The sequence below is a fragment of the Tympanuchus pallidicinctus genome, unplaced genomic scaffold (assembly GCF_026119805.1).
Source record: "Tympanuchus pallidicinctus isolate F22 unplaced genomic scaffold, pur_lepc_1.0 scaffold7, whole genome shotgun sequence".
NCBI lineage: Eukaryota > Metazoa > Chordata > Aves > Galliformes > Phasianidae > Tympanuchus > Tympanuchus pallidicinctus.
In genome coordinates, this window is record NW_026294791.1 from 28,477,280 (window position 1) to 28,492,037 (window position 14,758).

At 40.4% G+C, this 14,758-nt stretch overlaps 1 protein-coding gene across 7 annotated transcripts in view; it reads right to left on the reverse strand.

Moving 5' to 3' along the window:
* Positions 1-10,052: 10,052 nt before the first annotated feature.
* PLA2G4A (phospholipase A2 group IVA) overlaps positions 10,053-14,758 on the reverse strand; it is a 107,310-nt gene continuing 102,604 nt past the window's right edge. For all 7 annotated transcript variants that reach the window (XM_052665678.1, XM_052665677.1, XM_052665682.1 and 4 more), the window contains 3 exons: positions 14,290-14,485; positions 13,921-14,078; positions 10,053-12,441 (listed from right to left, as the gene is read on the reverse strand). In XM_052665678.1, the coding sequence (XP_052521638.1) occupies positions 12,310-12,441; positions 13,921-14,078; positions 14,290-14,485 (486 nt within the window). In that variant the 3' untranslated portion in view covers positions 10,053-12,309. The remainder of the gene's footprint in view (positions 12,442-13,920; positions 14,079-14,289; positions 14,486-14,758) is intronic.

Sequence of the window (14,758 nt, forward strand, 5' to 3'; positions counted from 1 at the left end):
CAGGTCCCTCAAAATCTGTGGATGAATCTCCTTGGATCCCATGGACTTGTTCACCTTCATGTTCTTTAGATGATCTTATTAATTGTATTCCAAAACAAATCAAGCTATTAATACAAATTGTTTTGCTTAGAAATACAGACCCCAGCATGACTATCCTTACACATAAATCCAGATGAAAATGAGCTATAGTTTGATAGATATTTTATTGTCTTGCAGCCTCAGGATTTTGTAATTCATTGTCAGAAGAAGAAAATACAAACAGGATACTATTACAAGACACCCTGGGAAATAATAACTGGCTTGTTTGCAAGGGTAAATATTAACTAAGAAGGAAATGAAAGTTTGTTTGGTTCTGGGTTGAAGGCTTAAAACAATGCTATACACACCTGGAAATAACTTGATGGCAAATTAGCATTCCTGCTTGGCTGAGGAATTTTGATTTTGAAAGTGTTACTAGGTAGCAACCGGAAAAATATACCAGGATTACTTTCTTTAGTCTTTCGGTGGATGTCCAGATACTGTAGGCATTTAGGCAGGTACACAGACCTTTAAAAGTCATCTAGTCCAACTGCCGTGTGATGAACAGGGACACCTACAGCTCGACCAGGTGCTCAGAGCCCCATCCAACCTGGCCTTGAATGTCTCCAGGGATGAGGCATACACCACCTCTCTGGGCAGCATGTGCCAGTGTCTCACCATCATCTAATCTACACTCTAACTGCATCAACTGTCTTCCTCCCTCCCTCCCTCCCTCCCTCCCTCCCTCCCTCCCTCCCTCCCTCCCTCCCTCCCTCCTTCCCTCCCTCCCTCCCTCCCTCCCTCCCTCCCTCCCTCCCTCCCTTCCTTCCTTCCTTCCTTCCTTCCTTCCTTCCTTCCTTCCTTCCTTCCTTCCTTCCTTCCTTCCTTCCTTCCTTCCTTCCTTCCTTCCTTCCTTCCTTCCTTCCTTCCTTCCTTCCTTCCTTCCTTCCTTCCTTCCTTCCTTCCTTCCTTCCTTCCTTCCTTCCTTCCTTCCTTCCTTCCTTCCTTCCTTCCTTCCTTCCTTCCTTTCCAGCAAACCTATGAATTTTTTATATGCAAATATGGCATGTCAATGACTGCAGTTGAAGCTGTCACAAGCTGCAGTAAGATCATGCCCAAAAAGTATTGCCTGGGACACAAGTCAAAGTGCAATAAAATCTGAGGATCTTTCCACCATCTGATATTCAGTGTGACACCCCTTGAATAGTTTTGGATCTATCCTTTCTAAAGAACATCTGCTATATTTATATGAGTTTGCATGTATGTATATATATATATATGTGTGTGTATAAACATACAAAATTGCTATGGGTAAAAATTAATAAGTCCAGCTACCGCCTCATTTTCTTTTTTGCCCACTCAAAAACGAGTGATACATAATAATGTATTTGCAATCTGGTAGTTCTTTACAGATGAAAGACCTAAAAGCAAGAAAAGTGATAGGACACAAGCAAAATAATAGCATGTCTGTGAAGGAAATCCTATTCTGCATGGGCTTGTCCCCCATTCATAACTTTTACGATCAAATCCTCATCGGGGACTGATCATAGTAGTTGACTCACTTGATGTATGGATGCCCTACGTTTTCTTTATTTTGTTGCTTATGGCTTAAATTTATCCTAAATTACTATAACGTAACAGTGGCCTAAGAATTTAGTAGACCTAAAACATGAGCACAAACCCCACAAGATACAAGTAGCCTTCAATAGCCTACACACAGATACGGCAGAAACCTCAGACACGTGTGCACTGACAGTCCCTAGGGAAAAAACATGCAAGTGCCACAAGCTGCAGTTATCAACAGCACAGCCAAGGCCACGCTCTCATATGGACACCAACTCATTCTAGAGAAGAAAAACAGTTCACAGTTCTCCTTGATTTGTGAGTGCTGCAAAAGAGTCTGAATTTTTCAACCTTTGTAGGCAGCAGCTTCTTGGGGTTTTTGTTTCATTTTTTTACACACAGTTTTCCGTGAGTTACAGGATGACAATTTTTTTTTATAGCTACTGACAACTAATGAAGCAAGTGGATTGATGTGTAAATTACTTGGTAAATAACTATAAATAACTAGCTAGACTAACTATCTCCAGCAGTTTTGCAGGTGGTAGAATATGGCTAAGCTCAGAGTCTCAGCTCATGGAGGCATTGTATCTTCTCCTTAAGCACAATCAGAATTAAAAAGATAAAAACCAAAACACTGTTCAATAATTCATTCATGAATATCTCATAATCATATAATAATCAGCAACACAAATAATGGACTTATAATTATTGTGATACCGCTAAGAAGCACAAAACTTAAGGGGATAAGATTCCTGTAAAGGATTTTAAGACAAATTGGCAGATGTGCCCTGTCTTAGAAAGATGGAAAGCTGTTCATACTTTACTCTGAAATCATTTCTATTCCAAGAATAATTTTTCCCAGCTTCACGGATTGGCTGTGACAGCCTGTTCTTGTGTCACAAGAAGGGCCCACTTGGGTACAGCAGGTTATGTCCTCCATACCTGCAGTGAACAGATCACTTGGAGGCAGTCAGCATTAATATCCTGTAAAAGTGTGTTTGTGCATCAGGGAGAAATTAAATCTTCATTTACTGAGCTAACAGATGACAGCACCTCATTCTGACTGTGATTCCCTGCCTGGGGAAGGGCTCACCATCTCTGGATGGCCAGACCTGCCAGAGATGTCCTCACTGTGTCACTTCCAGGATGGTCTCGTCATGCTGAGCGGTATTGCTCTGCTGAAATCATCAGCCGACAGCTGTGAGGAGAGGACACTGTAATGATACAAACACTGAGGGAGTCAATGCTGGACTTGCAAAATCACTCGAGCACTGTTTCCTCCTGCTGGAAGCTGAAGTCTAGATTTCTACTACTTTCTTTTCCCTAAACATTATCTAGCAGGCCATCATTTGGGCATTACCTGTGGCCTTACGAGACAAAGTTTTGCATTTCACAAGAGCTTTCCTCACTGTCCTGGCACACAGAGAACATGGAAATTATTAGCAAGGGATATTTTTCTGTGGCTTGCCATCAGAAAGTGGTGATTCAATTGCATCCTTAAGTCAACACATTTTGCTAAGTGCATCTTACAACATCACAGGCAATTATACAAAGACATTCTAGTGAAGTTGAATTTTTCATTCTGACATCATTTACATCAATTACACAACATAGTGGAAAAGCTGGCTTTCATCATACTGTAACACATGAATGTTGAAATTTCACATTTGAGTGCAATGTTAAAACTTTACCAAAGGGAATGATTAAGTATTTCAGCTCCTGGAATCTGAATTCTCATTCTGATTTGAGAGAAAACCAAATCTAAAACAGCAAATTCCCTTTTAGCTCTAGGAGCAAGGATCAAATTAGCAGCTTTCTGTGGATAGTTCTCATATTTTCCCTACTTAGCAATCATACATTTTTGCAAGACAAAAGGAAGGAAATAATATGTTTTAATCTTCTTGTTGATTGCTGTTTTATTTTTTTGTATTTTTTTGTATTATTTTGTTTTGCTTTGGTTCATTTGCTTTTGCATTCACTCCTTTGTGTTAACTCCTGTTTGAGGAAATAAAACAATGCCTGGCAAAAATTTAGATGACATGCATTCCCTGATGACCAAATTGTGCTGATTGGTTGATTAAAGGCATGGACCTATGTTTTCTGGCAAGTTATATGCCCTCATGCACACGTCAAAACCCAGGTGAAGATGAAAAACCATAGACCAAACACTGTGCTTTCGAGTTGACATTCAAATTGAGTAAAATTTGGATAGGCAGGCAGTTACTGTTGCTCATAAGGAAAACAGCTAAGTTACAGCATATGCTGTACGAAGCAGCTGAGGTTGCAGACTCAGAGATGCTTTCTGCCTGTTTTCCTGCATGAAACTGACATAAGAAAAATCAGTGTTTCTGTTTACCTGTTTTTAACATCATTTCAGTTTTACCACTTTATGCAGACTAAAGCACAATTTTTATCATGTTTTACTGCTCTTTTCACTACTGTGCAGTATCAAAGGATGCACAAGCAAAAAGCCAGACCCTGATCTCATCACTGACGCCTGTGTAAATGCACCAATGGGGCAATGATCATTTTTATTTTTAATGTAGTTTTTAGCTGAAACATGCTGTGTTCCATAGGTATGAAAGTGAGCTTTGTTTGCTTCTGATCTACAGTTCAGTAAGTTGAATATAAATTTTAAATGTATATGTTTATCTGCACAAATATGCATCTGCTTTCTTCATCTAGGAGACAGTATTTCTTGACTAGATGGTAGAAGCCTTTTTAGAATATCTTCTTGCTTCACTGCAACTGAGTATAAAGGGAAAATTTCTATTATTCTGACATGGCTTAAAAGGAACAAGCAGGTTCAGAAGAAATTGGATTTCCAAAAATTCTCTTGCCCTCAGTGATTTACCTACAACCTTTTTCTCTGTTATTTATACTTATGGATACGAATCTACTTTTTCTTTTACACCTGGATGGAACTTTTGTCCATTGCAAAAATTCTGATGACCTCACAAATCCTCCTAATTACACAAATGTCACCGATCTAGGTGTCACTTCTGTATCTGGTCTCAAAAGTGCCTAGAAGAGTAGGGAGGTAGAAAGAGCACAAATTTTACCCTTGGAGAACCAAGACCACCCAACACTCAGTAGCAGCCTCTGTATCTTGCTGTGCACAGCCCTGGTGTGCCATCCTCCTGCATCATTCTGGAGCCACTGCCTGCTTTCTGCTGAGCAGCATTTACTGGACTTAGCACTTGAAACACGGCTCAGGCTCCAAAAAGAGCAGTAATGCAGAGCATTATGCACAGTACACTCAGAAAAAGAGCACTGAGCTCCAGTGCCAAAGTAAAGGAAGAGAAGGGAATATCTGACACAGGTGTGCTCTAAACACCAGCCACCAAATGATTATCTGTGTGGTATTTGGCAGTCCCTTGTCACCTGAAAAAAGTAACCACAGAATGGGCATACAAGTGAAAACAGTCTCTGGTGCAGTGGTTATTCAAATCTGCTTGAGGCCTGCTAGCATGAGGTGCACAGGCACTGCTGGCTCCTTGCTCCATGGGTTGGATGGGGCTCAGACACATTTTTCTTGCTCCCCTGGGGTTGCCAACAGCAGCATGTAGCCAAACAGCTGGACGTTCACATCTGTGTCTGCCAGCGCAGAGGTACTATCTTAGCCATGCAGGCTGCATCTATCTCTGCAGGCATCTAGCATCATCGATGACTGGACTGGATGATCTTGTAGGTCTTTTCCAACCTTGGTGTGCTTCTGTGATCAGTTAGTTTATGTCATAACAGTGTTTGTCCATAAGACATAAACGTCCTGCAGTAAATCCTCAGGATTTGGCAAAACTGGACCAGAAGGACGCACTTGTATTAAACCTGAGCAGCTGCAAAGCATCAGTGTTTCTAGTTCCCAGGCAAAATACTTGCCTCAATTTCTTTTAATGTCATCATCTCAATTCCTTCTCATGCTTTCCATAACACACCCTAAACAACGAATTGGCAAACAAATGCTTGAATGTGTGATGGGGAACATGCCTCTGACATTACCTCATCGTCCCAAGTGCTTATAGATCTGCTGTGCTGCAGGGACAAGTGCTTGTGTTCCCGTGGAGCAGTCCCAGCAAACAGTCCCATTAAACATCAGGTTAGGAACAAGTACAGTGATAAAGTAGAAAATGGGAAGAAGGAAACTGCAAAACTTCTGCGTTCTGCACTGGCAGAAATTATTGTTTCATCATGAATAAAAACATTGTCTCCTATTTCTCCCTGCTCAATCACCTAAATATACATCTGGTTGAGAATGAGAGAAACAGAAAGGCCAAAAATCATTCTAAAGTACTTGTGTTTCTGTTTCTAGCTCAGCCACAAGCTTCAAGGACACGGCACTAGAGGAGAACTGCTCTGACACAGGGTGGCAGATTTTTAAGCAGAACGTTGTGTCAGCATCCATTCCCCAAGAAACTGGAAGAGCCTAAGGAAAACAAAGGCATAACAGTTTGATGCAGCTATTTCCATCTCCTCTTCTGTTCCAAGATCTCTTCTAACCAGACCTAGAGGGAGCAGGAGTCTTTTGGCGCAGGCTTCTGCCCCTAATTTCTGCTTGAGCCAAATTTGCAGCTCAGCACTCAGGGATTAAACAGTCACATAAGAAATTGCCAATCCTGTTGCACTGAAAATTGTCATTTTTTTGCTTAGCCAGAATTCTTTATGGGCCACTCTGCCGACTGTATCTTTTCACTGCCTTTTCTTTGCATGCAAGCAGTCTCGTGTTTTTGTTGTCCTGGGGAATTCTTTGCTATGGTGATCTTTTACCTAGCGTGAGAAGGGCCCGTGTATAACAACTTAATTGGATGAGTCAGATTAATACACAAATCTAACTCGCATGTGAAGTGAAAAGCACTAAGAGCAATGGGTGAATTTACAGCTTCAGGAAATGTCTACATGCTTTTGGTTGGAGTATCGACATACATGTGGTATGTAAATGTCTGGTTGCACAACCTGTTTCTCCTTGCTGCTAAAATCATATCCATTTGTTTGTGCAGAACAGTTGAACCTCAGAAACAAACCTCCTGGTTTTCCAAAAGCTGAGATCTGTGGGTGATCCAATCTGTTAGAGAATCCCAGAGCCTGTTTACACTTCTCAAGTTGCAGACAAAATAGGCTGGATCAAAACAGCGCATTTGCTGTGACCCAGTTCCCTGCCAAAACTCATTTTCCCTTTGCTGATGCAAACAATCTTGAGGTCAACATCTTTGCACCCTCATGCTTTCCAGGTTAATAGGATTTTTTTCTGAGCATTCACTTCCGTTGCTAAAAAAGAATTTAAAAAAAAAAAAGAATTAAAAAAAAAAAAAGTTTCCAGTGCCATCCCTCAAAATCACCGAACCACAGAATGGTTTGTGTTGGAAGGGATCACCTAGTTCCAACTCTGTGCTATAGGAAGGGACACCTCCCTCTAGACCAGGTTGCTCACAGCCCCATCCAGTCTGGCCTTGAGTTCTTCCAGGGAGGGGGCAACCTCACTGGGCAACCTGTTCCAGTGTGTCAGCACCCTCACAGTAAGGAATATCTTCCTGAAATCTAGTCTAAATCTACTCTCTTCCTGTTTAAAGCCATTTCCCCTTGTCCTGTCACTACCTGTCCTTATAAAAAGTCCCTCCCCAGCTTCCCATCAGGTACTGGAAGGCCACTAAAATGTCCCCCTGGAGCCTTCTCTTCTCCAGGATGAACCACCCCAATTCTCTCTGCCTGGGAAAAGTTCTTTTTCCTCATTCTACAATCCAATAACCACAGTCTTCTCAGTAGATTTTGAGAGAATCTGCCTTCAAACATGCATACATTTGAGAAGAACCTCCTCCAAACACATACGGATACGAGTGCCAAGAAGAACAAGAAAGGCTTTCATAGGTACCTCAACCAGAAAAGGAAAGTCCAGGAAGGCATACCCCCGCAGTGAGTGACACAGGCAAGCTGGTTATGATGGACAAGGAGAAGGCTGAGGTACTTCCCTCGAAGGATTGGTTTGGAAGGAGGGGACTGGGGAAGCCACATCTCTTTCACAGTGAGCAAGATAAGGCTCATGACCACATACCAGTCTATGGGTCCTGATGAGGTGCCTCCCAGAGTCCTGAGGAAACTGTTTGATGTAGTCACAAAGATATTTAAATGATATTTGAAGTCATGCCAATCAGGTGAAATCCCTGGTGACTGGAAAAAGGCAGCAATATTACACCCATTTTTAAAAAGGTAAAAAGGATGACGCCTCTATGTCAGTCTCACCTCTGTGCCAGGGAAGATCATGGAATGGATCCTCCTGGAAGCTACTGTAAGGCACATGGAAGTCAGGGAGGAGAAACAAGAGAGCCAGCCAAGTGCTCTTCTATGATAGTGTAACTGCATCAGTGGACAAGAAAAGAGCTGCTGCTATCACCTAACTGGACTGCAGTAAGGTCTTTGACACAGTACCTCACAACATCCTTCTCTCCAGATTGGAAAGAGGTGTATTTTATGGGAGGACTATTCGATGAATGAGGAACTGGCTGCAGGATTGAGTCCAGAGACTGGTGGTCAATGACTCCATGTTTGGATGGAGATCAGTGATGAGTGCTGTCCCCCATGGGGTCAGGGCTGGGATCGATACTCAAAGGCACCTTCAGTAAGTTTGCACACAACACCAATCTGTGGGGTGCAATCAGCATGCTTGACAGGATGGCATCCACAAAGACCTAAACAGTCTGACCAGTGGGCAAAAGAGTACTTCGTGAGCTTCCGTAAATCCAAGTGCAAGGTCTTGCACATGGGTTGTGGCACCCCCACTGTCAGCACAAGTTGAGGGATGAAAGAACTGAGTCCTTTTTGACTGCCAAAAAGGACTTGGGGGTACTTTTGAAAGTAGCTGAACATGAGCCAGCAATGTACCCTCACAGTCCAGAAAGCTAACCATATCCTGGGCTGCATCAAAAGAAGTGTGGCCAGCAGGGCAAGGGAGGTGATCTTGCCCCTCTGCTTGGCACTGTGAGACCTGACCTGGAGCAGTGCATCCAAGTGTGGAGTCAGTAGAGGAGAGATGTAGACCTGCTGGAGTGCATCCAGAGAAGGGCCACAAAAGGGATGGAATACCTCAACTATGAGGACAGGCCAAGATAGCTGGGGCTGTTCAGCCTGGAGAAGGCTCCAGGGAGACCTGAGAGCAGCCTGTTAGTATCTAAAGGGGAGCTACAGGAAAGAAGTGGACAGAATCTTTAGCAGAGTCTGTGGTGATGACAAGGGGAAATGGCTTCAAGCTTAAAGAAGAGAGATTGGATATAAGGGAAAAGTCTTTTACAGTGATGGTGGTAAGACACTGATGCAGGTTGTCCAGAGATGTGGTGAGAGCCCCATACCTGGAGACTTTCAAGGCCAGGCTAGACCACATTCTGAGCACCTGATGGAGCTGTGGAAGTTCCTGCTCATTGCAGGGTAGTTGGATGAGATGACCTTTAAAGATCCCAGGGCTAAAACAGACCAAGAATAGTTAGAAGGAAGGCTAAGCAAAAAGTTGCATATGTTCTTGGTTTCTCCTCACTTATCAGAAGTGGAAGGGTTTTGTACGGTTTTTTACTTCTATTCCCCCTTCACATAATTTTTAATGTGATGGGTAAGACTAGAAGTATTATCTGTCTGCTGTACAGCTGGCCTGAAATAAGTTTCAATCTGTAAACTGCTCATCATACCATGATGGATTTTTCTACTTGAAGTTTATGGGCATAAAATTAGAAAAGGTTTTATTGAGACTGCTGTGAAATGACAATTATGAATTTGGCAATGAGCTTCTGGGGAGTCAAAGACACTTCAAATGTCTGAAAATGTTGGAACAAGGTTTTGTTATGATGACTTTGGGTTCAGCAGAGGCAGAGAAACCACTACCCTTGCAGGCAGACAACACAATCCCCAGTGAGAAAACAATGTCCTTGTGTTTGTGAAGTACCTGCAGGTACTCAGCTTTTAGCAAACAGAAGCAACAAACCAACAGCTATTTGATCTGAACAAGCTAGAAGGAATGAACATGTTGTAGCAGAACACAACAGTAGGAAAATGACTGAAATGCTGTTTTCACACATGGGGCTGCTTGAGGAAGTTGTGTTTTTAACATAACTGAAAAGAAAGACTTAACAAGCAAAGCCTTGAATGTCTTCCATGTAAGCTATCCCGAGAGCTTCCAGATACAGAGGTGTTCCATAACCTTCACCAAAAAAATAAAGTGAAAGCACCACATAAATGATCAAAGTAAACATAGCAGGCGCCAAGTACAGTAAGTATTTCTTTTTGTCTGATAACACTGCAATAACATAAACTGTATAACGCATGATAAAACACTGCCATAAAACAGAGAAAGTACATACTATAAGGTAAAAAATATAAAAACACTCATGTTAGCAGAAGGAAAAAAAATACAAAGAAAAAATTACAATAAAATCATGGTACCAGTTTCTTCCTGTACTGCAAAATTTATTGGAAAAAATGTTTAAATTATGCAGCACTAAGAAAAGTTACTTTTATTTTTGTTCTTGATTTTAAACATGCATTAACTCAAACAGAAACGAAACCTATTAATCAATGCAGAAAGTGTTATTAATCACCAAGCATCGCACGCAGATTTAAGGAGGGATGATGCAGTACCTATTACATATTATAATTACTTTCCTTCTCACAGGCTTAGAAATTTTAGCAATTAAAAAATATCTAAGCTATTCACAATAAAATGAGTAGTCACTGAATTAGCACAAATTTTGATAAATGAGCAGTTACTGTAAAAGTTGTGCTGTCAGAAAACTATCAAGATCAGACCTGCTTCAAATAGTCTTTACTCAAAGTGATGTTATTCCTTGTGATGACTGCTTCTGTGTCTGCTAGGATACTGAAGGCCCCCTCAGACTGATAAGGGGGTCTGTTAGAGTCAACAGAAATCTTGAGACCAAAACCTCCCTTAAAACTCTTGCAAGGAAACACTCGTGCCCTCTGACCACACTCCTGCAAACAACTTCAATTACTTGCCTTGTTTTCACTGCAGTGAAATTCCTAAAGTGTGCTTTTCTTCTCCATCTGCTGACGGTCAAGCAACTCATAGCATAGCTGAGGACGGTTTTTGTCCAAATCTCTACAAATATCTTTTTTATGCTCTTCACTGACCTTCAGAGACAGTAAGTCCACCTTTAGCCACACTGTTCAGTCCCTGTCGCCTTCTCCAAACTCCACAAGAGAACAGCTGACAAAAAATTGCTGGGACTGCCAGGTACACCTGCTGAGTGTTAATCCCGTGAAATTAAAGAGATGCAAAGAGAAGCCAGACAAGCACTTCTCAAATGTGCAGCTCTTGCTTCTTGCTCCCATATGTGCCACCAGTGGCCCCATCAGCTCCTTCTGCTCTTTTCTATATTATATACAAGCTGATTACATTATTTCAAAGGAGGCTGGAAGTCTTTTAAGTGTGACTATATTTTTCTCTATATTTACTTTTTAACTACATTTACTATGAAGACTTTCATCAGTTTTTCAGATGGTACTCAAATAACCTGTATCTAACTTGCAGTCTTTCATTATTGGAAGTACTAAAAATAGACTTCAAAACACAACCCTTAGCAGATTAACTACTTCACATTCTTACCTAGGAATATTTTATTTATCCCTAGTAAACACTGCCACTGTTCCTTTGCAGAAATGTTATGCTTTTAATCACGACATGCAAAATCATTTTTAATTTATCTGGAAACAATTTGTGTAGAAATTTGTGAACTGACAACTACCTAACATACAGGTGCTACCAGCTAAAAAAACCTCAAGCACTGTGATTTTGTGGAACAAGCGAGAAAAAGGAAATGTAAAAAGCTGGCTTTTTTTTTTTCCTGTCCTTGATGGATGTATGTATTCTTAAATGTCAGTCAAGCAGACTTTGATTTTTGTGAACACATATGCGGCTCAAAGATTCAAGAGCAGATCCTTTCAAATAACCATTATGAAAGCTCTACTAAGATTAATAACCAGCTGAACACCCTACTTATAATCTCAAAGTTGTACAGATCTCGCTTTTTTTGATAGGCATTTGTTACCAAACATTTGCTGTTTGCCACTCAGTCAAGAAAAGCAACACATGAAACATAGCTTGATGACGGAGTTTTGGCTAGGTCAGTACATCCAAAGGTTATGGGTAAGCAAAACCTCTTCCAGTACAAGAAACCAATCTTAACAGCAATAACAAGCAGTCAAGTGAGTTACGTTCAAGAGAACAGCACTGAACAGTATTAGTAATTATTGACTTACTAAAGTAAAGCTGAAGGAAATCTCACTGATGCAATCTGAATGGAATCAGGGTCCATGGTAAGGAACTCATCTGCATTATCTCTGCTAGTAAACTTTTATTCTGTTGTTTCTAATTCCATCTCACATTTCAGGAGATGCCAGTTGATATCAATTAAAAATGAGACAATTGTCCTACTAAGAGAGACCAGTGTTTACACTTTCCTAAGATAAAAAATAAAGACAATAAACTCAGTGACTTTATAGCCATACCAACATACGTACATAGCTTTTAAAATACGAATATCAATATACTGAAATGCTTTAAATGTTAAAAAAAAAAAAAGGAAATACAAAATAATATTGAAAATTCACAAGAAAATGTTTTCAGGAGTTGAGCACAGCCCTTTTTCTCGAGAGGAGTGTTGCTCTCATAATGTCTTTCTGAATCCAGTTATAAAGATAGAATCAGTTTCTTGAAGCAGCAGACCTATGGCACATTCTCTACGTGTGGTTGTTGTTAAGATTGTTCTTGTTAAAGAATCTCCTTGCTTCAACACTGCTAAGTGACACAGAGCAGCGAGACGGATTTTCCTTTCTGTATTCAATGCTTTCCATCATAGCCTGCTTGATCACCTGGAAAACATTTAACAACATGTCATTCAGGAAAGTAACTAAGTTTCAATGATTTACTAATTGATAAAATTCATAGAAAAAAACCCTTCAGATCTTAATGTCTGCTACTCTTAATTCCACCTCTGCTCCAAAATTCAACAAAGTGATTGCTGAGTATCATTACGAGTTCAATTTCTTTACTGCATAACACACTGACTGAAATGTAATTTATAGATAAAGCTATGATAGCATACCACCAATGTCAAAGAAATCACTTAGGAACATAAACCATCTGAAGCGAGTTCCAAAACAACACTGAAGGGTAAATCAAAACAATGCAAAAATTCACAGTTAAATAATGCATTAAATCATGATTATCTTGAAGGATTACACCCTCGTTTTTGCTTTCTTGGTCCCAATGTAGCAAGGTCTGCTTACTGCACTGAAAAAAAATAATCCTTTCTTTACCACAGATGATACATCTGTGAGTATAGAAAGCTACTCTACAGATAATGAGGGAACTGGGTTATCAGTCATGGTCCCATGTTACAGTTAATATCAATTAAAAAGTATAATTAATTGTTGTGAAGTTAATGGGTGAAGAAATTTCTTTACAAAAGAAGTTTCATGTCCCCTATTTTCTTTTTTTTTTTTTAGAAAAACATCATACATAAAGGCCTGGGTAAAAAAACCGGAACATAATAGTGCATATCCTACACAATCACCTTTGCTCAGTTACCCTGCAGAGCTTTTGATCTTCAAATGACAAAAACATCACAGAAACCAAAGTAGAATGGAACATGAATGGGAACAGGTCCTGACAAGCACAGGTTCAAGCGCTGCAGGAAACACAAGACTACTCTTTAGTACTATTTGGAAGAAAGTCATGATATTCAGTCCATCTTTCCAGCCCTGAAAGTAGACTTTTTTTATCTGCTTGGCAGCACCTCCTGACCTTTTCAGCAGCATATTTGCCTCGCAGTATATGGAGAGAGGATTGTATACGGTAATGCTTCCTATAAAATTGGTATTACAGAACATCAGAAATAGAGGTCAGGTGAGAAGACCAAATTCTACTCGTCCTGTTCCCCCTATGCATCCCATCCAACTTTCTTCGTGTAATTCCAGTCACTGTATTACCTACAGTGACCTGATTCTCTACATTCCTTCCCATGCTGGAAGGACACAAGTCAATCATACCACAGTTTGTTGTGTGTGCACCCATCATCAGCGCACTTCTACATAAGCTCATATAGAGCCTATCGTGAGCTTAATCCAGCCCCCACTGGCTATAAATGGCTTTGATCCAGCCTCAATTTTGAGAAAACAAGGGGCACAACTAAATAGAGAAAGCACCTTGTATTTCGAAATTATCAGGTAAATACTGAAATAAAACCTCTGTACCATCAGTATAGCTGATAAAGGGCTTTACTTAGATCATCTGTTCCCCTCTTTTAACAATCTAGATAGTTTAAGACCCTTCAACACTGGCATACATACATCTAAGTTATTGAGGGTGTTGAACTCCATTAAATCGTGAAGCCTCTTGAAAGCCTCATTGGGATACTGGAAGTTGAAGGTAGAGAATGGTGTATTAGGATCATCAAAAATGTCAAAGTCAGCAAATTCCTTCTCTTCCTTTGTCTCTCTTGGAAGACCTGCATACAAAAGCAAAACACAAACACAATCTAAGACTTACCATCTTACCTTTTAAGGGTTTTTGAAAGTCCTAATCATAACAGACTAAACATAACAGTCCTAAACATAACAGACACTTCAAAGACAAAAAAATTTCTGGCCTCTAATCACTTTGCCATGAAACATTTTTAAAGGAACAGCTAGATACAGCATCCCAAACAATTTGCTCACCTGGAGCTTTGTACTTCCGGAAGTTGATGTTTGCCAGTACAAAATGGATTATAGTTGGGCAATCCTTCTCTGAAGAGGTATCCTTTGGTTTAAAAACATAGCACTCCTTCAAGCCCTCTCGATCAAAAACATTTGGATCTATTTTTGGGAAAGGAAGCTTGTTCATTTTGGCCCATTTTTCAGCAAGTAAAATTTCCTGAAAAGAAACAAGATGCATATAAGCACTCATTGAAAAGCAGGATTTTTCTTTGGAAGGATGCAGTTCAACCAGATGTCAGTCCTAGAAGCAATTTTATTAACTCATACTTCTTTACTGCAGAAGAACTAATCAAGCTGATCTTTGTACAGAAGACCCAGTACAGCAAACCGAGCAGCTAACTCAGTCTGCCCAATCCTCATCACCAGGGATGATTCACAGGAAGGAAAGAATTGGTCTGTCAAATAAATCTTCATTTGAATTTACAGAGTT